This window comes from Chionomys nivalis, chromosome 17, assembly GCF_950005125.1.
Source record: "Chionomys nivalis chromosome 17, mChiNiv1.1, whole genome shotgun sequence".
NCBI lineage: Eukaryota > Metazoa > Chordata > Mammalia > Rodentia > Cricetidae > Chionomys > Chionomys nivalis.
In genome coordinates, this window is record NC_080102.1 from 58,983,369 (window position 1) to 59,009,698 (window position 26,330).

The window sequence follows — 26,330 nt, forward strand, 5'->3', positions numbered from 1 at the left end:
ATCAGGCATCACGGCAGGTGTCACGGCAGGTTGGAAGTGGGTGCAGTTGAGAGAAGGGCTGGGAGTGGGGGTATGTGGATAGATTCTGCGGAACCAGAATGTCATGTTAAGTAAGGAGCTTCCGGAAGGCAATAGGAAGCCACTGAAGGCTTGAAACAATGGGGCGATGACAAGTTTTCTGTGTAAGAAAGACTTCTCTAGTAGCCTTGTGCTGAGTAAGTTGGATGGAGACGCGAGTGAGGACAGAGAGAAGAGGCTACCACTGCGGTGATCTCAGAGGGCTTGGTGGTGGGCTGGGAGCTGCAGAAAAGGGGAGGAGTCCTCATGGTCAGGAAGAGGTCATGCTGACCCACAGAAGAGTGGATGGACTGGCACTTGTTTTCAGAACCTCGAATCCTCGTCATCTCTGCCTTCCAGAACTGTGAGACCCTCCCTGGGAGCCTTAGACCCTTTCTTTCCATGGGTCCAGGACACCAGCCCTTTCTGTGGCCACACTCTCCTTAGAGTGAACTAGTGGGTTCCCGTAGGTCACCTCCTCGGTGTGATCTGGATGAACAGGCAGAATCCTCATGAAGTCAGCTTGGCAAGTTTATTGAAAACCCAGGAACACAGAGAGTAGTACAAATAGGCACCCACCCACCCCCAGCCACCCCTTCTGGGGTTTGCAGGAAAACCCTGCTGCAGCAACAGGGCAGAATTGGGCCTCATATCACCACAGGACAAGACACCCAGAGCTGAGAAGCCCCCTCTCCTTATGCATTCCACCTACTCGGCAGACTCACAATCGGCAGCCATGAGACAGCCGGCGCAGATGAGCCACTGGGAGGAGAACCACCGTGGACACTTAGGGATCCCTGTGGTCTCCAAGGACTGTGTCCTTTGGGGCCAGGGAAGGAAAAGAGAAGCCTCTTCTGGCAAGGAAGGGGGGACGAGGGAACAAGAAGTGGCTAAGGACACCTGTAGGCCCCAGGGCTCTGTGTTCATGCTTCTCTGGATGTTCCCTTTCTCCTGCGTGTACCGCTTCCTGGAATAGTGCTGAAAATACATTTACTGTGACTGAAGCCTGAAGGTGATCCGAAGAAAAGACACTGGGAGTTCAGGAGAAGCTAGTGCCACTGGGGCTGTGGGTGTGTGTTTACACAATAAAAAGTCCTTCAAGAGGACATGGGTAGGGCTGTGTACTGGCAGGAAGAGCAGCTGGGGATCCCTCAGGACCAGAGTCTATGCACCTCAGGGGACAGAAGCAAGGATGGCTCGGTTGGTTCTTCTCCAGGCTGTGGTTATCTTAGTACCTGGTCCTGCGAGAGCTAGTGGTGGATGAGAAGTGGACACTAGAGCTGCGGTTGCCACGGCCACCACTGCAGCTGCTGAAGCCACCCTCAGTGGGTAGTGGGCAGGGGATGCTGGGGGCACAGGCATCGCCCACCAGCACTGAGCCTCCTCTGGTCCCAGAGATCAGCAGGTCTCCACCAGCCCTCAGGCTTGAGGAAGTCAGAACCCCTCCAGTGGTATGGACACTACTGCTGCTGGAGAAGGTGACCCCACTGTTGCGGGAGAAGCTGGATCCAGAGACCAAGGACTCGGGGCCACACAGCACACCTCCTCGAGAGCTGCTCACAGCTGTGGAGAAGGAAGGGAAATGGCGCAATCCAGGACTCACCAGTCGCTTGTCTAGTGGCTCAGAGACTAAGACTACATACAGATGAAAGGGGGAGGATGCTTCTCGAACCCTGGGCATTTGCCTCTGCCCACAGATCGACTGCCATTAATGTCTACAAATTACTATTTATCTGTGTCCCATGTCAGGAGGATTTGAGAGGCCAAGTGAGATGTGTCACCCAGGGAACAGTGGCCTTCGTAGAACCACAGGGTCACTTCTCTTTGGTTATATTGCAACTCTTGCTTGTTTCCGTGTATCGAACAGACAAGAAATGCTGTCAGCACCTTGTCCTGGCCAGCCATCTCTGCCCCACTGATGACTCTGCTCTGCAGCCCTGCTGGGCTCCACTGGACACAGCCCATACCTCAGGACTGGAATCCAGCCAAGCCTTGCTTAAAGCAGCCCTGAGTGTAAGCTTGATATTCTCTTCTCTGCTTTTGCACCAGTCCTTGCCATCCCTGTGACCTCTGGGTTTGACCTTCTGCAGAAGAGCATTGCTACCCTCTTGATTCCTAGCAAATCAGGGCTCTTCTCTGAGAGTAAAACTGATGTGTTCTGCCTGCCCCACCCCCACGGGTGTCCTTCCAAGTACTGCCCTTCTCAAGAAGGGGGCTGGGGGAGGGGGACGACTTCCATTTATCATTGCCCCGTCCTGTAATCCAAATGTGAGTTTCTTCTTTGACAAAGCCTTCCCATTCTGTTTAAGTCTCTGTGATGGCTGCAAACAGAGCTCTTTCCAGGAACCTTCCCCCACTTCGAAGGCCCATAAACCACTTTTATTCTTTGCTCCAGAGCCTCTGCAGAGGACAGGGACCCCATGGTCTGCCCCCCTGACTGTCTTGGCCAAACAAGCTATCTCAGGAGCTTCCTTAAGAAACGGTCTGAGAAAAGGCTAAATACTTACATATGTTTACTGGTCCAACACCTTCACAGATTCTGGAGAGAGAAAGAAATGAATGAATTCACATGCTTTCTGTCAGAGGCGCTTCTTGTTTGGGTAGACAGGGACAGGTGAGTCTCACCAGCAACTCTTAGCGCAATTTTGGAACATATCATGTTTCTAGAGATTGCCTATAAGTTGTTGAACTAAACTATTTGGCGACTTATTATTATATTTTAACCAATTAATCAACCAGGCAAAATGCCTATGGCCTGGTGCAGCTCGCTTGTAAACGCATTGTAAGCACAGCCCCTTCGGATCCTGTGTCAGAGGCAATCGGCTAACATTTTTGGAAAATGTATTGTTCTCTCTAGAGACTGCTCATTCCAGGTTTCTTCACCTGGCTCCCTCCCTCTATTTTGATAACCTTTCTGGAAGTCTGACTTCACTCCTTCCTGCTCTCACCGGATCTCCTCGCCCTCCAGCAGCTGCCTGTAGGTGGCGATCTCGATGTCCAGGCCCAGCTTGGCGTTCATGAGCTCCTGGTACTCGCGTAGCTGCCGCGCCATGTCCTGCTTGGCCTGCTGCAGGGCGCCCTCCAGATCTGCCAGCTTGCATTTGGCGTCATTGAGGGCTGCTTCGCCCTGCTGCTCTGCCTCGGCCACGGCGGCCTCCAGCTTGGTACACTGCAGGGAAGGGAGTCTGCATGTGCATGTGGGCTTTGCTAGGGATGCAGAGTGCCCCCAGTGGGCTTGGCAATGCTGCCCTTACTGATAGGGGTGAAACCTAGAGCCAGGCCTGGGTTGGAGCTCTAGGTGGCTGCTTTTCCAGGGATGGTGACTGTGGTCAGCAAGGGGTGGAGTATTGCTGTTACCCGCTCTCCATCCGCATTGTGTTTCTGCTGCCTTGAGACAGACCTAAGGATTCCAGTCTTCTGTTCTTTCTACCTCCTCTACTCAGGCCTTTCTTCTGGTCCATGTTTCTCTTTTCTTGGAAGTTTTTCTAGACAGCCCTCTGGTTTTGTGTCTAGGTCTTGATGGGTCCTTTATCTACCAGACTTGGAACTTCTCAAAGCCAAGGACCCAGACTTTCCTCCCTCTGTAGCTTTCTTTGCTTTTCTTTCTCACCTGAGCCTTGGAATGTTCAATCTCTGCTTTCAGCCTCTGGATCAGCCGGGTCAGCTCATTGATCTCATCCCGTGTGTTTCGTAGATTGTCACAGTGTTGGCCAGCTGTCACCCGCATCTCCTCATACTAGGAGCAGAATGTAGTGTTTAGACCACATGAAGTCTGGATTGAAGACCTCAGACTAAAGTCATCACCCCAGGGCACCTGCCCCCTCCCCCTGTCTCCTGTTGCCTTGGTCTGGTACCTTGGTCTGGTACCAGGCCTCAACATCAGCACGGCTGCGCCTTGCCACCTCCTCATACTGGGCCTTGACTTCAGCTATGATCCCGTCCAGATTCAGGTCCCGACTGTTGTCCATCTTCACAATGACAGATGTCTCTGAGATGTGTGACTGCAACAGCCGGATTTCCTGTATTGGAGAATCAGCAAGACAGAGGGACTCAGTGATCCATTAGCAGCTGGGACTCTGTCACAGTGTCCCCTGTGAATCAGAAACAGGGAGCTTTGTTTCTTGCTTTATGACATCGCAAGACCTACCCCCATCCAGCCTGAGACTCAGAAAAAAGGCGTGCTCGAGAAGCAACTGATTTTAGAACCCTTGTCATATGCTTAGAGCATACTTTAGGGTGCTCGCTCTGGCGTAGGTGACTATCAAAACCAGGGGTACCTCAGGTGACCAGTGACGGCTGACTAAATTCACGTTATCTACCCACATGGTGGCTGGGCTGGTCAGGGTCCATTGAGAGGGAGCAACATTTTAAAACACAGTGGAACCTAGATTCTTAGATCCAGAATCTTCAGAGAACCAGAGTCTCCATCCTGCTGAGACCTTCCCCTGCAGCTCTGGCTGATTCCTCTTCAGCCTACACAGGCTGCGTGGAAACAAATGGCATTGGTTTGGCTAGTTAAATCAGATTCATGTCTTTCCTTCTGGCAACTCATTTTGCCAGACTTTCCAAAACCCATCCTTCAGCTTGGCCAATGAAGATCTGGATCACAGATGACAGGAGGTCATTGTCAGGCCTAACATGGCTGTGGAGATGCCTTGTGAAGTCCCTGACCTTCCTCATCCCCCAGACAAGGTGACAGAAAGCACACAAGTCTCCATAGGAGTGGAACTAGATGTAGGAAACCAGCACCTAGAAACCCAAAGGCCTGACTCAGCCTCCAGGGCGTGCAGCCTGAGCAGTCTCATCCTTGAGTGCCTAGAGAAGACAGTCTCACCTCCAGGTACAGAGCCTTCAGGAATTCAACTTCCTGGGCCAGGGCATCCGCATTGGCTTCCAGGTTCGATTTATTCAGGAAAGCTGTGTCTACATCCTGCATAAAAAGGAAGGATGAGATCACTGCCTCTGTTATTCACCCTTCCCACCTAGAGGTCTGGAGCTGGGCAGGAGGAGCCATCCGTTCCTACTGTGAGGGTCCCTCTTCCCCTATAGCCATGTGGAAACCCACTTAAAAGCAAAGAAAGGGGCCGTAGAGATGACTCAGGAGGTGAGAGCTTGCCATGGAGCCTGAAGACCTGAGTTCAATCCTTGGGTCCCACATGGTAGAAGGAGAGAATCAACTCTCCCAAGCTGTTCACACATGTACCATGGAGTACACGTGCCCTTCCTGTGCACACCAAATAAACAGATTTTTTTTTAAATTACCAAGAAAGCCTTGGTAATTCAAGAAACTTAAGAGTCCATCTTTTTCAAACTCACAGAACCCAAACTCAATAATCTGTGGTCCAATCAAAACTTTGAAGGGAACTGGATTTGATCTTTGGATCAAATGTTGTTTGGATGAACAATTTCATCCACTGCAGGACTGTCTGAGAAGTTGCTGGGGCTGGGGTTGGGATTCTGGAGAACACGTGACTCCATACAGAACTTCCCTTGGACTCTTTGCTGGGCCTTACCTTCTTCAGAGCTACAAACTCGTTCTCAGCGTTGGCTCGGCATCCCACCTCCTCTTCATACCTGGGAGCATGGAGGGGAGGGTAAGCCTTCACTCACATTGCTCCCAAGCCCTCACTAATCCCTCAACACGGTCCTGGTTTATTGAGGAACATGATTCTCCGTTGCTGCTCACAGTGTAGCATCTGTCAGTCCTCTCTTTAGAACTTTCTCTAAGCTAGTGGTCCTCCAAATCCTTTACTTTCTCAACTTGGATTTAGGGTCTAAAAATCTGGACCTTCCTATACTTCTCTGTGAGAAACAACTCAGGCATTGCAGCTGAGCGCAGAGAAGGTAGGCCCTGACACAGTGCTGAGTGTGGGGGCTTCTTTAAAAGCAAAAGACCCCCTTTTCAGAGTCGATTTAGTCATCCCTACAGGCAGTGCTAAGAACTCCTCCCACCCCGCACCGTTCCAAATCCGTTTCCTCTGTACAGAGGACCCCTTGTCTCACTTCTCTCACCACTGTCCTCCTTGCATCCCGGAGCTTGGTTTTCTAGCCAATAATAATCCTATCTCATCTGCACTGGGCTTCTGCTTCTGGAAATACAGTGCCCAGGTGTGGGCAGCCCAGGTATACTCACTTCTTCTTGAAACCCTCAAGGATGTCCTGCATGTGGTTCCTCTCAGCCTGCAGCCGAGCCTGGTCACTGACTAGTACATCCAGCTGCCTCCTCAGGCTGGTGATATAGTTATCGAAGAGAGGTTCCAGGTTGCTCTGGGCACATTTCTGGTCTTGGAGGAAGCTCCATTTTGTCTCTAGGAGTTTATTCTGTTGCTCCAGGAACCTCACCTACATCCAAGAAGCAAAGGCAACACATTAAAAGGCTTGATAGTGCACCTGTGTAGGCCAGTGAAGACTCGGTCACGTATTATCAGGGCTCTGGCTTTTGTTGTGCCTCTAACTCATCAGAAGCCAGGAGGGCAGGTCTATGATCCTCTCCTCACACCCGGCTCTGCTTTGCTACAAAGACATTTCAGTATCACTTCTCCCCTCCACACCTAAGCAAAGTGTCAGGCAGTCACGAGGAAGCTCAAAGGATGAGCGTCGGCTGGGCTTGCCTGTATCTGAGAGCAGATATTGGCCAACCCCAGCAGAGTACACAGAGCAGCGACTGCATCGGGGGTCATTGTGCTATAGAAAGTGGCTACCTGGGACCGTACACCTTGACCAGCATCTCCAATATTCTATTGCTGAGCTCCTTTGCTCCAAGGCAAAATGAGCTCACAGAGGTTCATTCCTGCTTCCAGAGACCAAGCCTCATCTCCATGCAAACACAGTCAACTGGGTATCTGACCAAGCCTCCTCTCCATGCAAACACAGTCAACTGGTATCTGACCAAGCCTCCTCTCCATGCACACACAGTCAACTGGGTCTCTGCTTTTGTAAAATTCACATCATTATTTCTGTATATCAGCTATTGATGGCCATCTGTATTTTCCTCAATCTCAACCAGATTGTGGTAGCCTATATTGGGTGTATGAATTCTTTGTCTTTTACATGAAGATCACTCCAGTCCATTCCCACTCTCCTGAGGCTAAATGGATGAGACCATATGCCCCAGGAACTATAAAAACTCCCTTCAGAACACCGTGATCTTAAAGGATGAAATATTTCATGCAGGAGCCAATTGAACACCTGAGTGAAGCCTCCACCTTTATAGGAGACATTTCCAAGTAACCAAGAAATAGGGCTTGGTTTGCTCATATCCCCGTATGTTTGGCTGGACCATCTTCCTTTTCTCCAGAATCTGTGGCCAGCGTCTTAGTCTGTCTCACCATGCAGCAGTTCCTCTGGTTTGTCTATTCTCAGTGAAGAACAATCTAAAGCCACCAATCCCTCAATGCCTTTGGCAGATGCCTTAGGTACAAAGCAATGGCTCAGACCCGGGCCAGCTCTTTTGAAGGGGAAGAGTACCCTGGCACCCTTAACTCTCAGTGCCTATCCCAAGGGTCATCCAGCAAGGTACCTTGTCAATGAAGGAGGCAAACTTGTTGTTGAGGGTTTTGATCTGTTCCTTCTCATCTCTCTTCACCCTCTGGGCGTTGGGGTCGATCTCCAGATTGAGGGGAGTCAGCAGGCTCTGGTTAACAGTCACAGCCGTGATAGAGGGGGCCGATGGGCCTCCAATTCCTCCAATTCTGTAGCCAAAGCCAGGGCCTCCGAAACCATAGCCAAGGCCACTGCTAGCTCCAAACCCCAGGCCAACACCACTGCTGGCCCTGAAGCCCAGACCAACTCCACTCCCATCACCGGAGCCGACTCCAAAGGCAACTCCACAGCGGATAGGACGAGAGCACCCAACTGTGATCCGAGGTGAGGACGATCCAAAGTGGATGGCACTCCGACTACCAAAGCCACCGAAACTACGGAAGCCGGACCCGCTCCTGCAGGAGACAGAGCTAGTCCGGAAGCGGTTCAGATTCGGAGGGGCCATTGCTGAGCAAGAACTGAAACTGCCCACCCGATGACCAGAGCTGACTCGGTAGGAGCGGCAAGACATGGCGGCTTAGTGGGTGACAGCTGAGGAGCGATATGCAGTGGGGTGAGCTGGAGCTGAGAGTCTCTGTGAGGCTAGTGGATCCCTCTCACCCCTTTTATGTGTGTGTGGACATGAGGATTGGCCTCATAAAAACAAAAAAAGCCATTTAAAAGCATTTATGAGCTTGGGTAGTTAGCAGAAACTCTTGTCTATAACGTCCTTCACAGTGAACTAATTCAGGCACACCTAGCCTCATCAGGATGCGGGCTGGAGCAGGTAACCTATAAATATTAAAAACATATAAACACATAAACATTATAGTCTCATTTTCCCTGTAAGTCCACCACAATTGCCATTATGGGGATATTAATTTGCCTTGCTCGTAAATACAAAGGCCCCCCGCCCAAGTGTGGCTAACCAACAGAGAGTCAGAATGTCAACAGTTCCAGGCAGAGGTTCTGGAGGAATGTGGGTATCCAGTGCGAATTCTCCCAAGGCAGGAGGGGTGTGCATAGCAGACACGGTATCGGTATGCACAGCTCAAGGAGGAGATCCTACAGAGAGAAGAGAGCTCCTGCGCCTGTGCGGAGAGACTCAGTGCTCAGAAGGCCCTGGCAGGGTTCTCCTTCATGGTCTGGCTGTTTTAGAACAGACCTTACTGGTGCCGGTGTGGACACATTCCTGATTTAAGACTCTCAAAGGACATTTCTTCTTCAGTCTCTGTTCTGTCCCAGGCAGCATTGTAGAGTTATCCACGTGGCTTGAAGCCCCCACCTTTAAGCCCCAGGCATATCCTGGAGCTGAGTTACAGACCTATCCTCACAGGTTCCTTGAATCATTCATAATTTTTTGGTTGGGTTACAGAAACAAAGCAGAAAGGACCTGGATAAGCCAGTGGGGTTGACCACAGCTGGTAGTATCACAGATATTCAGGACTCCAAGCTCCAGCTCGCTTTTTACATTACAGTGCCTGGCCTTGCTTTATGCTTGGGGGAAACATGTGCTTGAATGATTGGGATATCTATCTATCTGTCTGTCTGTCTGTCTGTCTGTCTATCTATGTATATGTATATATAGTATATATATGTATGTATGTATATGTGTATATATGTGTGTGTATGCACCAAGTCATATCAGTATTTTTCTGTCAGCTGTTAGTCTAAAGGAGGAGAAGGAAAATAAATAAAGAACAAAAGAATACTTCTACTAAGGCTCACCAGCAGCTTCTATTGTGGCCTCCACGGTCTCCTTCACTCCCATTTACCTTCCAAACACGGCCTTCTCTCCATTCCAGACACTGTATTCTCCAACTCCTTTTGAGTCTTCTTAGCCAGTCACATGTCCAAGCTTTACATACTCAGTGTCCCTGGGTCAGCCTCTGACTGTTTCTCCTCTTCGCCCGTGATCACCCCTTGGTGACATCACACAGACTCAGGGCTTTAAATACTCTGCCTGTCAGTGAGCACCAACACATGCCTGCACCTCACACTGCCCCACATGCTGTGTCCTCTTGAAGATTTATTTTTAGTATGTGCCTGTGTGCGTGGAAGATATGTGCATGAGAGTTCAGGTGCCCATGAAGTCCAGAAGAGGATGCTGGATAGCTTGGAGCTGGAGTTAGAGTGGGCTGTGAGCTCAGTATAGGAGCTGGGAATGGAGCGTGAGTCCTCTGGAAGAACCACTTGGCCATCCTCCCAGACCCCCAGCATATATATTAATCAATAGCTCCACTCAGATAGCGAACAGGCACCTCAAGCTTCCCCTAGTTCTTTCTGCTTTATATTTCTTATTCTCCAGTATCACTGTCTACAAAGCTCATGCGATAAGCTTGGAATCATCCTGTTTCATCCTCCATCCACACCTACCGTCAGCAGACCTGTACCCCATGTGCTTACAGCCCACGGGGCTGTACCAGCTGGGGTCCATTGTTTGCTCCTCAGTAGGTCTCCTGACTCACATTCCTGGGATGTCTCTGGCTTTTGACCCTGTTCCTTCAGACCATTCTTAACACCATAGTCTGGAAGTCCTTTAAAGACCTACTTAACCATGCCATAGTTTTGCTGAGGGCCTTCAGAGCCAGTGCCTCTCTGGAGGGACTCTGAGGTCCCCTTGCCAACACTTTTGAACCCGCTGCCTCATTGCTTTTTGCCCAGCCCCCCCTGCTTTCCCACCGCTCAGGAGGGACTTCCCTGCTGCAGACATTTATCCCTTCCTGTTTCTGTTTGTTCGTTTTCAAGACAGGGTTTCTCTGTGTATCTCTGGCCATCCTGGAACTCACTTCGTAGACCAGGCTGGCCTTGAACCTGGAGATCTGCCTGCCTCGGCCTCCTCCAGAGTTCTGGGACTAAAAGCGTGAGCTACCACATTTGAGCTTTCGTGTGCTCTTTTACCCTGGGGCTGTCTGTCTGTCCTCTCAGAGCTCCATCAGCTCTTTCAGGCCACTTTCAAACCCGCTGTTGGAGTCCCCTCCCCTCCTCCCCTGCTTCCTCCTTCCTAAGAATTTACCACCTGAGGTACTCTCTGCATCAGCTTGGCTGCCATCATCTGTCTGCTGTATGCCCTTTCAGGAGAGCTAGCTCTAGGAAGCAACACTACCATGTGTTTCCGCACTGGATGCTGGGGGGGCATGGGTAGACATGCTGCTGGGTTTTGTTGAATGAATGAATCCATCTCAAGAGTTAAACGTAGAAAGACAAAGCAGACAGAGAAAGGATAGAGGGGCATTTGGGCATTTGGCTCTGTGGTTTTTTCAGGCAGAGGAGCCTCCGGCATCAGCGTGGGAAGATATGGCCCTGGAGACGGTGGGGGTACAGAAATGAGGGAGCTAACAGGATGGAGTCAGTCTTTCTCCAGCTTTGATTCTTGGAGTTTGTGTCCACCTGCTTGGAGGAAAGGGATCCACATGTCTCGAAGACTAGCAGAGTCACAGGAGAATGGGAAGGGGACAAGGGAACCCTACTGGAGCTGGACAGGTGGCGGGAAGGAGAGAGGAAGGAAGGCTTAAGTCAGCTGGTGGAATCGAGTGGACTGGCTAACCCCACTCTCCCCACTCGCAGCAGTGTGGCCGTGCACAGGGTGCTCTGAACAGGTAGGTACGGTAATAGCAGTGTTGTGCACAGAGGGCTTAGAAACAAGGACATTACCAATGAAAAACCCCTGCCTCAACACTAACACACCCTAGCCATTCTAAATAGTGTAGCAGTCAAATATCACCGTGGTACGTGGTGTGCCTGTGACCTTCAGCGGCCCGGTTAGCCTGCCCGAGTCCAGTTTCCTCTGGACCCAATCCTCCCTCTACTTCTGATGAGCCCCCAACCCAGCTTCTGTACTGTACCCCACATTCCCATGGCAAGATGCTCATCACTCCATTAGGCATTCCTGGGGTTCCTGAGTGGGAAAGGTGGGAGTGAGTGACTGGGACCAGTCAAGCACAACCCTGTCACCATCAGCACTTTAGAGTTCTGAGACATCATTTTGCCACATGATGCATAACACAGTCCCGAGTGGTGTTCTCTGGGGTGGTGGGTGGAGGCAGGAGGAGAAGTCGCCCTGACAGCTCTCTCTGGCCTGGAGGTTTTGCTGCTACGACAGTTTCTTTTGTCAGGAAGCCTGGGTGTAATCCCAGAGACCTGCCTCTGCTTAGCAGTGTGACCGAGCTTTGATTGCTGGGTCATCATGATACTATCTATGGCATGGGAGGAGAGGGGAATCCCCTCCTAGCTAGCCAGGCGAGGTCCAGGAACCCTGGGTAGGCCTGGCTGGGTCTGTGGGTGTGTGTGGGAAGGGCAGGAGGGGAAAGCCCAGATGCCGAGGAGGCTTTGCTCAACTCCACCTTCTTCAAAGTGCTTCCTCTTTGCCTGGGCATGAGTTTGTGCTAGCATCAGGTTCTGGCCGGGAGATTCTCATGTTGAGACCTGTTCCGGCCCGGAAAGCCAGCTCCGGAGTCGTGCCCCCTCCCCCCACCCCCGAAAGTGGCTGGGTGGGTTGGAGGTGGAAGCCCATTGTCCAGCACCTTCTTGTCTATGCCCTCTCAGACTCCTCTCCTCTCCTCTCCTCTCCTCTCCTCTCCTCTCCTCTCCTCTCTTCTCCCCTCACTTCCCCTCCCCTCTCTTCCCCTCCCCTCCTTTCCCCTCTCTTCCCCTCTTTTTCTCCTCTCCCCTACTCTCCTTTCCCCTCCCCTTCTCTCCCCTTTCTTCCCCTTTCCTCTCTTCTCTTCTCCTCTTCCCTTCCCATTCTCTTTCCTCCCTTTCTTTCCCTTCCTCATCCTTTCACTTTACTTCCCCCCTATTTTTCTCCCCCTCTCTTTGTCTCCCCTCCCCACCCTTCTCTTCTCTCCCTCTCCCTCCCCCATTCCGTACTGAAGACTGAACACAGGGCCTTGCATATGTTAGGCAAGTACTCTATCACTGTGCTCTGTTCCCACTCCCCATTCCATTCTGGTACCCAGGCTGGCCTAGAACGACCTGTACTCCATATGAACCCTGACTCTGCGATCCTCCTGACACAGCCTCCAGGGTCATATTGCCATTTCTGAAGCCATTGTCTCAACCCAAGCTGCTGGGCTTCCTTCTGTATTCTCGGTAACCCTAGCTGAAGAGAGGCAGCAGTGAGAGAGCCTGGGGCCACAGAAATGATGGCATGAGGAAGGGCCATTGGGGTAGGAGCAGAGGATTCTGGGAACAAGCTCATGGAGCAGGACAGGGAGAGGAACACAGGCTTATGCGACACTCAGGAAGACAGACACAAGGGTATCTCCCATTCTCCTCACGGGTCCGCCTTTACTGGGACCCTTAATGAGGAACTAGGATTCCTGCCACTCAGCAGGACTGGCGATCCCTCTTGTTTCCCAGCACCCAGGAGTGCTGCACAGATGGGAGGTGTTCCCGAGTAGAATGAGAACTACCAGGGCACCACCAGGGGGCACTTTATGCCTGCTCTGAGTCACCTCCACAGTAGAAGGGAGAGTGGGTTTACTGTAAGACAACAGGAAGTGCCTGATTGCTGAAATCCGGAGATGTGCTGAGTCTCTGAGACGCGACCAGGCTGAGTGAGTCAGGTGTGCACAGCGGGTTGTGCTTGCTGGGGAGCTCCTTCTCCGCAGGCAGGTCTGAGTCAGATGTGCACAGTGGGTTGTGTTGCTGGGGAGCCCCTTCTCCAGCAAACACTCTTAGGAACCCCATTGACCTAGAACTGGAGTCTCAAAGGGGCTGTGGCTGACTCCAGGCCAGCCCTTTTCCCAGAGTCCTGGCTTAGTAGCCAGCAGGGAGCTCAGCAGGCACAGGGTCAGGGGCACAGATGGAGGCTCTCTCTCAGTATGTGAAGGACAAGCCCCAGACCCACCTCCTGAGTCTCCCACCAGGGTTCTCTCCCCTCACAATCCTGCAGGGCTCTGAGGCTCCGGGTTGCCTGCCACCTGCTCCTCCCCCAAAGAGCTTTGGGTCCTGTTGACTAAAGTGAGACCCTTAGTTCCATGCCCCCCACCATCCTAGCTCAGCCACCCCAGCTGTATTCAGTGCTCCAGGACTGTGCTCATGAAACTGCCCTCGATTGCACCAGCGTTCAATACGCAGTGCCGTGTGCACAGCGCCATGGTTGTTTAAGGGGATTTGGCAGAGTTTCTGTCTAGTCACAGGCGTTTGCAGCTGTCCTCACTGATACGGAACACTTTCATCACACCAGAAAGAACCTTTAGCTACTTCCCTGGTTCCCAGCGTCCTCTCTGGCCAGCTGCGCTTAGCAACTTCCCTCCGCCTTTTATCTCTGTGGATTTCTCTATTGCATTGAATGCTTCAAGATTTTCCCATGTTGCAGCATGCTTTAGCACCATATTCCTTTTCAAGGATAAAGTCGTATTACACCGGCTGGCTGGGTCACTGCATTTTGCCTGTCTGTTTGTGGATGTTTGAGTTGTTTCCAAATGTTGGTTATTATGAACATTGCAACAATTGTGTGTGCGTGTTTTGTGTAGATACAGGCATTTGCTTTTCTTGGGTGTGCACCTAGGAGTGGACTGACTTGCAGCATAGTCGCTAGCTTGACATTATTTAGGGCTCTATAGTTTGGCCCAGAGTTCTTAGGGGCTAACAGGGCCTCTTCATCACCCCAGTAACATGGTCTTCTAGCTTACAGCTCTACACAGGACAGGGTGTGTGGGTGTGGGAAGGAGGCAAGAATGACACAGGGACAGAAAGCTCCTGAGGAGGGGGTGAACTCGGATCAGCACGGGCAGCAGGGAAGAGTACTAGGGACTCATGGAGCATGGAACTGCTAGCATCCAGTCATCCAGGCTGGTTTCCAGGTCCTGAGCTTCTCTAAAGGAGGAGAAGTGAGGAAGAGTCCTGATCCTCCCCCAGGGCAGCTGTCACTCATTCCCAAAGCTTTCCCCAGGTGGGAGCTGCCAAGATAATGGAAAGGGCTTGGGAGATGCTAAGCTTGACACGATGGGCCCCTGAGGGTCTCCCCTAGATTGTGTTGTGGATCTATGAAATGGGGGGGGCCTATGTGCATTGCGTGTGTTGCTCGTAACATGGAGAGGGTCTTGTGTGATGTACAGGTTTTCGGTATGAATTACATGGTGTCATATTTATTCTGCAGGGCACTTCCGTATCGTATCTTGTATACGGGGTCTTGTAACATGGAGAGGGTCTTGCAAGTGTGTGAGGTACAGGTTTTCGGTATGAATTGCATGGTGTCATATTTATTCCGCAGGGCACTTGCATATCTTGTATGCAGGGTTTTCCTACGAGTGTAATACATTTGTTTCGTTCCTAAACTGCAATTCTTGAAGGCTGCTCGTGAGTCCCCTCAGCCGTATCATAACCCATACCAAGCAGGAGACATTTTGATTCCTAGTGTGTGAACAGAGGCAGTTTATTGGGAACAGTCAGCTCAGAGAGTCCTCAAAGATTGAACTCCAGGTGGGCAGGCTTTGTAGGCCAGTCTGGCACCTTCTCTCTCTCAGACCCTGAACAAGTCACCAAATGACTGGGGCAGCTACATGGCACCGTATGGGTGAACCAGATTCCTATTGACTCAAGGTCCAAAACTAGAGCTACTAAATGAGAGGGGGCCCGAAGCAGTGGCTATGTACAGAGGTGGACAGGGCTGGGGCTTGGGTCCTTAGCCAAGATTAGCTCTTCACTGTCTGAGCAGCGTCTATGCACATGCTGTCAGCCTTGTTCTGAGCATGTCTCGCCATCAACTGCCAATGAGAGCTACACATATTTTTCAGTTTGAGTCCAACATACTACCCAAAGGTCATTCTTGAGCCTCAGCACTGGGAAGACACCAGCGGTGTCCAGTGGCCCAGGAACTCTAATTCTGGACCTTGGTTTTGGAATTCAGAATAGGATTTGGGGAATCTCCTTTTGATTTTCTTTTATAATAGTGCATGGTTCAGGTGGGTGCTGTAAGTTAAATTTTTTTAGTTCTTTGAGAGCTGGAGAGAAGGAAGATAGGAAGGTTTGGGTAGGGGTGGGCAGGGTAGGGCTGCCTGTGTGAGGAAAGTAGCCGGGAGCCTTCTACAGAATAAGCTGTGATGTGCCCAAGGAGCCATCTCACCTGGGGGAGAAGTGGTTAGACTATTGTCGTTCTCTTGACCATTGCAACTTCAGGTGATGGGAGGGGGCTGTGCAGCCTCTCACTGCTCCCCACAAGTGCTGGGTCCAGCTTGGGGTCTGCACCCAGATATCTGAAATGTAGCTTTGAAGATTAGAGTGGAGGTGAGCGTGGTTCAGCTCCCAGAACTATTCCAGGGCAATGTGAAGTTGGTGTGGGAGGGGAGGATTTGGGAGATTCTAGTCTTCAGCCCTGTGGATGTGTGATGTCCAGGGTTTACAGACCGAGGCAGTGCTAACACTAACGACCGCATGAGTTGCTACCTGCCCCCATCTTCGTGCTGGAGTTCCGCCCACTTCCGCAGCCCATGATCCCTTGGGGTTCACAGGGGATGTAGAGTTCGCCGGTGCCCACCACGCTGCAGCCGCCATTGCTCCTGAGGACACCCATGGTCCCTGTGCTGTATTCAGTCCTCAGCATGGGTGTGCCCACCACACATGGCTCATAGAGAACGGCACCCTTGGAGCTGCTGACCGCTGTGGGGACAGGAAGGCATGCTCAGGGTCCACCCTGGACTATCCAGTCAGAACTTCAATCATCCCAGCCTTGCTATCTCCTCCAAGGACAGCCATTTCAGCAGCTGACTTCCCTGTCTCCAGATCGGATCACATTCAGGGCTTGAAGTCCCCCATCCATTCACACTTCTTTCCCTGGAGTCTGTTGGAGCCAGGCCTAACGCCTGATTCCCCTCTCAGACTCTCCTGGCTCCTTGTGCCTCTCTCGCTGACCCTGAGGCTAACCCTTCAGCAAAGCGTCCTCTCATGGAGGTGGTGACCTGGGCTGGGTTTTTCTCCACTTGCCCAGGATACATGACAAGCAAGCTCTTCCTGTGGGGATGTGAGAGGCTCCAGAGGGCAGGGTGGAAGTGATGGGCTTCTACCTCACTTAATCAAATACGGAGACCCAGAATCCAGGTTGTATGACTCAGTTACTTACATATGTTCACGGGCCCAACACCTTCACACAGCCTAGAGAACAAAGGAAAGAAGTCAGGCATTGCCTCAAAGAGAATGCTCCGCTTCGTTTGTCCCCCACCGTGTTGAGGAGGTGCAATGGCCGTCCCTGCTTTGTTTTCCTAGATTGTGGGATGGCAACAGCAGCAACCACCCTGGGGAGGCAGGATAACAACCACCCTGATGCCCCTCCTTCCCTCCCCTCAGCTCACCTGTGCTCCTCGCCCTCCAGCAGGCGCCTGTAGGTGGCGATCTCGATGTCCAGGCCCAGCTTGGAGTTCATCACCTCCTGGTACTCCTTGAGCAGGCAGGCCATGTCCTGCTTGGCCTTCTGTAGGGCCTCCTCCAACCCTGCCAGCTTGCACTTGGCATCACTGAGGGCGGCCTCTCCCTGCTGCTCTGCCTGGGCAATGGCTCCCTCAAGTTTGCAGCGCTGGGGAGAGGGCACAGGAAGGTGTCACTGGCCTTAGATGGGCTACAACTGCAGGCCCTAGGATTGTAAACCTGGCCCGTCCTGGGAAAAAGGCTCTCCCTCTGGGGAGATCTGGGATTTCTTGCAGCTAGGGGTGTGTAGGGGTGGGGTTGTGGCTAGAGATTTTAGTGCCTGGCTGTTTTTCACTAGCCTAGGAGAACTGAGTAGCTCTAATTTTATGAACACCTTAGTCATGTTGGAGGTTAGGATCCCAGGGCTAGAGCCTGGGTTTGAAATCTATTTCCACGCTACTGCTGACAGCAGGCCAGCCGACTCTGTGGTCTGCCCGGGCTGTGGGTAGGCAGTTGTTGAGAAGGGCTCACCTCCTGTGAAACAAGGTGACTTGGGTTTGTCTCTCTTCAGCCCTGCCCATAAGCAATGTTTGTCCCGCCCTGCAGAGCCCAGCAGGCAAGGGGGCCTCTAGAGGCTTCTCCCAGCCTCAGGGTTCGGGTCACCTGGCCTTTGACTGTTTCAATGTCCTGCTGCAGCCGCTGGATCAGCTTGTTCATCTCTAGGATCTCGTTCTTGCGGTTGCGCAGGTTGTCACAGTGGTTCCCAGCTGTCAGTCTCAGCTCCTCATACTGCTGGGACAGAGAGGTGAGACCCCAGGCCCTCGCTGTGGCGTCTCTTGGTCCCTTCCTCACTATCCCCAGCTTCTACTCCATGCCCACAGGTATCCCATACCCATCTTGCTTTCCATTCCTTTTCTGATTCTCTCACCAGTGTTGGGGCCACTTCTTATTCCAAAGTCATGCTGCCCCAAGTCTCTGTCCCTTAAGCTCCCAGATCCCTTCTTTTGTATCTGGTCCCTTTTCCTCTGCCCCAGAGCCTGAGGTTTCCTGAAGGCTATTTCCATTTTCCATGTCCCTCTGGACGTTGAAAGGATTGTATGTTCAACCTAGAGTTGAACAGTCAAAATAAAATGTTGTGTCTTGCTTTGGCTAACAACAAACAAGCAAGCAAATGAACCACAATAACAACAACAACAACAAAAACCAGAAATCAGATTTAAGGTAAAACAAATTCTTTTAAGTTATCTGCCCTTCTCCTGCCTTCTGCTTCTGGGCATCACGTGTCCTCTGAGAACAGGTCAGATATCCACGCTCCTGCTTTTCCAGATGCCATCTCCTGCCCCTTTCGACAGCTGTTTGTCCTTGGAAACTACTGAGTGTTCCCACGGGGCTGGCTGTTGCTGGTCCAGTCTTTCCCAACAGGACCTTAGATTCCTTCAGACAGGGACAGCCTGGTGTCACCTCTTCCCCCACTATGGTATTTAAAGCTACATTCCACAGACCCCCTGTGTGTCATCCTCCCTACCCACTCATGGCTATGTTGTGTGTCACCACCTGACAGACACTCTGGTGCTCTGTCCTGTTTATTGCTGGCCCTTGACCCTGCCTCTAAGAAGGAAAACGATAGGAAGGCAGGCCTGAGGGCCACCACCCCAGTCCCTGCTGTATCTGCAGCTCTGTGCTCGGCCCATGAGAAGCACTCTGTGCAGTTGCTGAGATGGGCTGTATTACAGATGAGCATTGAGGACGAGATGACAGGACTGTAAATCCAGCTGCCCAGGAGCCCCTAATTACTGAGTCTGGGACACTCTTAATCACCATTTCTGTACCACCAGTAACACCCAGGCCAGCGGCCTCCGCCTACACTGCGAAGCTCGAAGCTCGGGACCTTCTCTGCCATCAACACCAATTATACTGATTGCATGCTGCTAAGAGGGCCACTCTAGAGTCTACATACAGACAGAGTTGAGGACCTGGCACCCTAGTGACAGGGCTGGCCTGTCTGTGGGGTCCCTCTGCTCTGCAAACACCTGACCTGGCAGAAACAGAGCTTGTGTCTATGGGGTTCCTTGGTGCTGTGGAGTGGCCCAGACTTGTTAAATCTTTAGTTATTCTTGGGGCACAGAGCACTGGGACCCTCTCTTCTGTTTCTCCCCGTTCCCTGCTTTGGCCTCCTCCTCTGCTCTGATGCCTCTCCCCAGCCCTGCCCCCTCTGCACCCAGCCTCACCCGGCATTGGTACCAAGCCTCTGCCTCTGCTTTGCTGCGACTGGCGATGTCATCGTACTGGGCCTTGATCTCAGCTATGATGCCGTCCACGTCCAGGTCTCGGCTGTTGTCCATCTTCACGATGACTGAGGTCTCAGAGATCTGGGACTGCAGCAAGCTGATCTCCTGAGGAGGCCAGGCCGGAATGAACACTGCGGGTCCAGCTATGACAGGAGCCTGCTTGGGTCTCCTGAGACTTATAACTTTTCTTCCTGGCCCACAGTTCCCTGTCTGCTCCTTGTTCTTTGTCCCTGTGGCAACCCAGAATTTCTCCAGGGGCAAACTGACAACCACCGATATAGATAATATGACTTTGAGGAGTCTCAGTCCCTGAGTTCGTGAGATGTCCCTTTAGAACTTGCCTTGGCACTCACACCTACTGGGTCCCTCTGGAACTGGCCAGAAGACCGAGTGACAGACAGTACCTCCTCAAACAGGGCTTTCAGGAACTCAATCTCGTGTTCGAGAGCCTCCAAGTTGGTTTCCAGGTCAGCCTTTACCAGGAAGGCCGTGTCCACATCCTGTAACACAGTGGAAGAGCCGTGACCTGGGTCAGTGTGTGCACAGTCATGCCCAACACCAGCCAAGCGGCCCCTAGGCAAGTTTATGACAGGGGTAGCTTTGGGCCCAGGGCTCTTCTCTGACCCAGGTGGAGGCAAAGGAAGATGGGGCCAAGGGTAGGAGGAAAGGCCTGGGCCTGACCCCCAGGGAGGATGTGTGGAAACCTGATCAATCCCTGTTGCTATGCTGGGCAGGGCTGCATGGGGGTGGGTGTGGCAGGAGCAGGGCCAAGGGCTCCCCGGAGCTCCACTGCAGAGGGGTCTGGATGCTGAGTTCCCAGTGGAGGAGCTGGGCAGTTGGCTCTCTGCCTGGGTTTGAATCAGTGTTTGTCTTTTTACTTGGCATTAGCCACGTGGGCAGGCGGTTGCTTGTGCAGGCGGATGCCCTGACGTTCCCCAGTTTTGACCCATGTGAACTGGGGGAGGATGTGTGGTGACCAGGTCAGTCCCTATTTCTATGCAGGTGGAGCTGATTGGGGTGTCAGGCTCTCTCCCTTCCCGCGGTCAGCAGGGTCAGCACGAGAGACCAAGGGGAGGAACTTATTTGTGGTGGAGGGCTCGGGGCATGGTGGACACCATCTAGGGCTGGTATCCAGGACCTTTGCTCCCCTAAGCACCACCTCACCTTCTTCAAGGTGACAAACTCATTCTCAGCACAGGGGCGCAGCGACAGTTCCTCTTCGTACCTATAAGAGGGGGGCATTGCTTTGGTAAGGCCTCTGAGGGGGTGAGGGCTCTGGCTGTGCCTGTGTCTCTCTGGAGACAGACACTTGTCACCGGAGCACCCCATAGTCACCTGTCAGTCTACCTTTCCCACTGCCGCCTGCATCTGTGATGGCTGACCCCCTGGGGTCCTCAAGGCTCCCTCACTCTCTTGCTGTGGAATAATTCCCCTTATCTAATCATTTCCTTTGGAACGGGAGAAAGGTCACACCACTGGCACATCATCTTCCTCAAGCTGCTCCGAGGTAGCTGTTATTCCAGGGAGATTCCCAGCTGACCCTGTGCCTCTTCCTTGCCTGCAGGGTAAGTCTGGCCCCCACCTGAAGCCCAGTGATAGAGGTAGCAATTACCTACTTACCAGAGCACAGAAACAGCTTAGGTGCACCCTTCATTCCCTGGGGGCTCCTCGGCCCACACACTGTACCCAAGGCAGAGGGAAAGGAAGCTGGGGTTCAGTGGCTAGTGACTGATGAACAGTGTCAGTACGTGGAGATGTCCCTGTGTTCCTGACGCCCATCTCTCTTTGGTCCAGTGGAGCTCTGCCCAGCTTCCACAAGGAGCTCTGGAGCTACTGCCCAAGTTCGAATCCTCACGCAGTCTCACTAGACATAGTCAAACTGGGCGGATGATGACTTCTGTGGGCCTGATTGTTCACGTGGGTATCCCCAGTAGAACAGGGTAACCCAGGCCTGCCTCAAAGGGCCCTTGTGAGTTGGTGACACCAGTGGTATCTCATGACAAAGCACTGGCTAGGACAAGTGTTGTATAAGTTTGCCGTTGAGGTTGGGGTGCCAGAAGGACCTCATATTTAAAACCCCAAAATCTCATTTTGAGCTGCAAACCAGCCTAAGCTTGCCTGGTCATGTACTTCTCAAAAAGGCTTTGCCCCTCTATGCCCGGTTTCTGCCCACTCCCACAACCACCTGTCTGTCACCTGCTCCTCCTTCTCTTCAGTTTTTATAGTCACTCTGGCTTCTATTTTAATTAATTAAAAGATTTTTTTTGAGACAGTGTTACTCTGTAACCCTTAAACTCAGGCTGGCCTAGAACTCACGATCCTCCTGCCTTAGTCTCCTGAGTGCTGGTACCAGGCTTTAGGTCTCTTTTAGAAGAAGGAGCCTACTGAAAGAAAACTTATCCATCAAGGTCATGGTCTAATGGTACCTCCTCCAGATGCTTCCTACGCCCCTGCCCCCATTCCTTCTCTCTTCCGATAGTCTTCATGGTACCCATGCAAACTGAGTGTAAAGGTTGCCAGTGCTGTGAGGTAGGGGTTGGCATCACTTCCCAGCACAGTTCCTGTCACCAGGAAGGCCCATGGTTCACACTTAACAGTCCCGGCTCCACCCCATTGGCAAATCCCTTGTCTAGATTTCTTGTACCATTTCTCCTCAGTGGGAACACTTCCTCCTATTCCAAGCCCCATACATTCCCATGAGGCTCTGGGCAGACCCACCCATAACCTTCCAGGGGAGAAGTTCTTTGGTCCTCCTACCAGCTGGTGTTTTCCTTGCCTGCCAGCCTATTCCTTAACACCAGCCACGTACTACACACTGAGAGGGAGGCTCAGAGTCTGTCCTGTGGAGAGTGGATGGGATGGGACAGCCAACAGAAACCCACAGTTCTCTAGGGAGGACAGGGAAGTCAGAAGTCAGGAGAGAGAAAACATGAGCTTTGATGGCTGGGTGGGAGTCGGGGAAATCCTGAGAAGAGGTCTGTCAAATGAAGGGAAGAGAAGCCACAAAATCCTGGAGGAAAGGGCCCCAGGGATGGCTAGTTCTCAGTCTGCAGGGGATTGGCGAACAGAATGTCGAAAGAAATGCAGCTGCAGAGACCTAAGTTCCATAAGTGGCAGGCGATCCCCGTTTAAGCTGGGCGGAGGGAGGGAAGAAAGATGGAGCACAGACACACACAGGGGCTCCGCTGTGGGTAATAATCCGGCTGCTCTGTGCTACTTAATTGTTCTGTTGCCGAGCTTCCTGTTTTGCAGATGGGGAAACTGAAGTCTGAGCTGTTTCTGCAGCTTGCTCTAGTCCCTTTCTAGGGGGAGGCAGCGACCACTTACTTTTTCTTGTAACCCTCCAGCGCATCCTGGAGGCTGCAGAGCTCAGTCTCCAGTCTCCCATGGTCCCCGGACACACAGTCCAGCTGTCGTCTCAGGGCACAGATGTAGCCCTCAAACAGTGGTTCCATGTTGCTTTGGCAGCTCCTCTGCTGCTGCATAAAGTTCCACTTGGTCTCCAGCAGCTTGTTCTTCTGCTCCAGGAAGCGCACCTGCCCCAAGAATGGGTGTCACCATGAGGAAAAGACCTGGAGACCATGCTCTGTAATCACCGGGACTCTGCAGAGACTGACACCTAAGGGAGCTGACTTTCTGTCTCCTTTATCTTAGGGACCTTAGGGGACTCTCGCCTTCCCCTTGGTGGTCCATGATGGTGTGGAAAGAGTGCTGTCTCACAGGCCTGCGCAGCCCACATGCAGCTCTCGCTGGCCATTTGGCAGCTGCATGACCTGGACTATACCTCCTCCTCTGTGAGCCTCTCCTTGCTGTAAACACACCCACACGAATGCCTGAGTCCAAGGTCCCTCGGCACAGGTCAAGGGTTGTGACCTAGCACTGCTGACTTTTTCTGTCTCTGCGGCTTCACTTTATGTGGCTGCATCTGAAGGAAGCCTGAGTTCCAGTAATGTGGGCAGCTGTGGGCCACCTCTTCCAGCTTTGTGGGTTGGAATTAAGATAGGAAGCCCTGAGTGAGTTGCTCTGGTCCCTGGGCAGTCATGGGCAAACAGGGCATGGTCTGCAGTTCTGGTATGGAGTTTCCCATATCAGGGCTCTTAAGGTAGCTGTGGAAGGGCTGCTGCTCTACCCTGGACCAGTGGTCACATCAGCAAGAGGCTGGTAACCTTGCAGAGGCTCCCAGGTGGGGCTTCCCTCTGTGACATGTTTATAACCAGAACTTAACAGGCTTTAAGAGAAAAACAGAGGGCCAGGCGGTGGTGGCACACGCCTTTAATTCCAGCACTGGGGAGGAAGAGACAAGATCTCTGTGCATTTGAGGCCGGCTTGATCTACAGAGCAAGTTCCAGAACAGGTACAGACAAACCCTGTCTCCAAAACCAAATCAAAACAAAAAAGAGTAAAACAGGGTTAGTGGACCAGTTCCTTTCATCCTTTTATTCATTTACATGTGTGTGTGTGTATGTGTGCACGCGCGCACACGCGTCCATGCATGTAGATACTTGAGAGCATATACATGTCACGGCATACACGCGGAAGTCATTGGACAATTTGTGGCAGTCAGTTCTCTCCTTCCAACATATTGCTTCTGGGAATCTAGCTCAGGGTGTCAGGCTTGGCAGCAACTGACTTTACCCTTTGGTCCATCCCTGGCCTATGTTTTCTTGGGGGTGGGGTAGACCTAGGGCTTCTGACTTTGATTCAGGCTTGTTTGCCCTAATCCTTGAGGTCTCCAGGAACAACAGCCTAGCCCTTGGAGTTCATCCTGACTCCCTAGGGTGTGGGGGCAAACCCAGGTGGCCTAGGGGAAGACAGGCCAGCTTAGTACTCCTCAAGGTGACATTCTTCTTAGCATGTCACTCTGCCTTGTAGCTTTTCAAAGCTTTGGTTTGGGGCCGTCAAGTGCAGGACTTGGGTACTTGTGGCCTGAGCTTTGCTTCACTTTTGCTTCACCCCAGCGGAGGGGTGGGGCAGCTTAGATTGGAGGTAGTTATGTACGCAGGTAATCCCACGTACTTGGGAGATAGAGGCGGGAGGAACGCTGCAAGTGTGAATCTGGTCTGGACTGAGAAGCAGGAATTTCCAATGACAAGCAGTATTGGAATGCCTAAAGACCCATGGACAAACAGCCAGTCTCTGGGATGCGCTCTGCAGCAGCTTGCCTCACCCCAACCTGCTGCCCCTACCTTGTTGATGAAGGATGCGAATCGGTTATTGAGGCATTTGATCTGCTCCTTCTCATCCCTCTTCACTCTCTGCACCGTGGGGTCTATCTCCAGCTCCAGGGGGACCAGCAGGCTCTCGTTGACGGTGACAGGGGTGATGCACATGGGAGGTCCGCAGGCAGCTCCCGCTCGGTACCCAAAGCCCTGCATGCCGCATCTGGAGGCCACACGTGGCCTCCCAAGACCCACATTGCATAGGCTCCGAGATCCAAGGCAGCCCAGGGCTCGGAGGCCCCCAGCACCCCCAGGCCGGCAGGGACCCTTGCTCACTTCATAGTGGGTGACCATCCGGGGCATGATGGCTGAGCACGAGCTGAAACTTCGGTTGCCACATCTGGAGCTCAACTGGAAATTTCGGCATGACATGGCTTGAGAGGCAGAGACGGATCTCTGGAGAGGAGAACGGGGCAGGACTGGCCAAACGGTGGCTCAGCTTTTCCCCTTTTATCTGATGGGGGCTGTGAGACCGGACTGGTTCAAACCCCTAATCACTACTAAATCAGGTTTATGAGCTTGGGATATTGGCAGCTATTAGGTACACATTGCATAATTAGGGTAGCAACGAGCAAGAAGGAGCCCCAGTGGTCAAAGCTGGGGGGTGGTAGTCCCATAAAATTCTATTTGTCCTTCTTCCTTGTTTATGGAGTTGATGAAAGGGGCCAACCAGGCACTTATGGATGTCGTATGCAGTGGCTCAGCCTCTGGGAAAGGAGAGAGAAGGGGACTTCCCTGAGGTGGGGGCAGGCCAGATGCTCTGAAGACTGTCAGAGGGTTGTGTCAGTGCCTTCCTCTAGACCCACACTCTGTCTGGGATGGGACCCCATTCTCTCTATCCTTCCCGTGGTCTTGGCTCCAGAGGACGAAGCCTGGCTTCAGAGCCCTGACCCAGCATGCTGTGTGTTCTTGCCTCCTGTAGATCAGCAGACTGAAATGTAAAACTGTCTCAGGCCTTAGGAATTCATATCTAATTGGGCTGTTTCAAGCTGCCCTCTTAGCTTTGGGTCTGAGAGTGAGGGGTGTAACTAGAGGTCAGGTGACAGTCAGAAGGCAAGTGGTAGCGTGGGATGGGGTGTTCGGACACGGGTGGGGACTTTTCCTGCTGGAAGGCCCAGGAAATGGTGTGAGGGATGATGGTACCGAGAGGCCAAACTGATCTGGGCATGGGTAGTGGGCTGAGCCATGAGGACAGGGCTTGCTGGAGCTGTGTGGATGCCACAAAGCCACAGGTCTCGCACTGTGTCAGTAACCATGCTCAGCTCCTGGAACTCCGGGGCTCAGGAGCAGAGCGTAGGATGGTTCATAGTTGTAGTGTGGGAATCACCGGTTCCCAGAGTTGCTGTTTGGTGTAAGGTGCAGTACACTGAAGAAGTACACTGAAGGGTGCTCAAAGGCGTTTTATTGAAGTAGGAAAAAGACACGCAGAAGAGCAGTGAGCAGCTCAGGAGTTGCGGCTGCTCCTCCAGAGCTGTTAGCTTCCTTTACATACAGTGCAGCAGCGGATAGCCTAATTGCCTTTGGGAAATATTTTGGTCTTGAACTCATAACAGATATTTGAGGGCCCACAATTCTTCAGATGACGCCACTGTGAAGATCAGCTCCCAAACCTTCCACGCAGCTCCTTTCCTATGTCCCACACTTCTCCTCTGCTACCTGTGTCCCTGTGCCCCGGAGCAAGAGAAAGCTGCAAAGATCCGCCTTTCTCCTCCAGCTTCCTGTCTGGCTCTGCCCTGAGTGCTTAGAAAGCCAGGACGAGGGGTGGACATCCTCCCAACTCAGAGTCACCTCAGAGGCTGGGAAGCACACAATGAAAGGTGACTCTGAGCCCCCAAGGTCAAATTCTCATGGAGGACTGAGTAAGAAAAACCCCTTGGGATTGTAGAGCTCAAGCAGGTTG

The 26,330-nt window shown here is 52.3% G+C and overlaps 2 protein-coding genes across 2 annotated transcripts; both read right to left on the bottom strand.

Moving 5' to 3' along the window:
• Window positions 1-1,285: 1,285 nt before the first annotated feature.
• Krt84 (keratin 84) lies at window positions 1,286-8,110 on the bottom strand. The gene is made up of 9 exons (XM_057791403.1): window positions 7,577-8,110; window positions 6,191-6,399; window positions 5,571-5,631; window positions 4,892-4,987; window positions 3,912-4,076; window positions 3,668-3,793; window positions 3,006-3,226; window positions 2,565-2,596; window positions 1,286-1,620 (listed from the first exon to the last, which is right to left on the bottom strand). Exons 1-9 carry the CDS (start codon window positions 8,108-8,110, stop codon window positions 1,286-1,288), a joined length of 1,779 nt encoding a protein of 592 aa, XP_057647386.1.
• A 7,836-nt stretch (window positions 8,111-15,946) lies between these two features.
• Krt82 (keratin 82) lies at window positions 15,947-24,802 on the bottom strand. The gene is made up of 9 exons (XM_057791446.1): window positions 24,398-24,802; window positions 22,539-22,747; window positions 20,376-20,436; window positions 19,616-19,711; window positions 19,152-19,316; window positions 17,587-17,712; window positions 16,872-17,092; window positions 16,643-16,674; window positions 15,947-16,182 (listed from the first exon to the last, which is right to left on the bottom strand). Exons 1-9 carry the CDS (start codon window positions 24,800-24,802, stop codon window positions 15,947-15,949), a joined length of 1,551 nt encoding a protein of 516 aa, XP_057647429.1.
• Between the last annotated feature and the right edge of the window lie 1,528 nt (window positions 24,803-26,330).

Coding starts and splice junctions, on each gene's coding strand:
- Krt84 (XM_057791403.1), bottom strand. CDS start 8,110: ATGTCTTGCCGCTCCTACCGAGTCAGCTCTGGTCATCGGGTGGGCAGT. Junction 6,400..7,576: donor TTGCCTCCTTCATTGACAAG/GTACCTTGCTGG, acceptor TCTTGGATGTAG/GTGAGGTTCCTGGAGCAACA. Junction 3,227..3,667: donor TTGAACATTCCAAGGCTCAG/GTGAGAAAGAAA, acceptor CCTTCCCTGCAG/TGTACCAAGCTGGAGGCCGC.
- Krt82 (XM_057791446.1), bottom strand. CDS start 24,802: ATGTCATGCCGAAATTTCCAGTTGAGCTCCAGATGTGGCAACCGAAGT. Junction 20,437..22,538: donor CTGGAGGGTTACAAGAAAAA/GTAAGTGGTCGC, acceptor CCCCTCTTATAG/GTACGAAGAGGAACTGTCGC. Junction 16,183..16,642: donor TGTTGGGCCCGTGAACATAT/GTAAGTAACTGA, acceptor CTGTCCCCACAG/CGGTCAGCAGCTCCAAGGGT.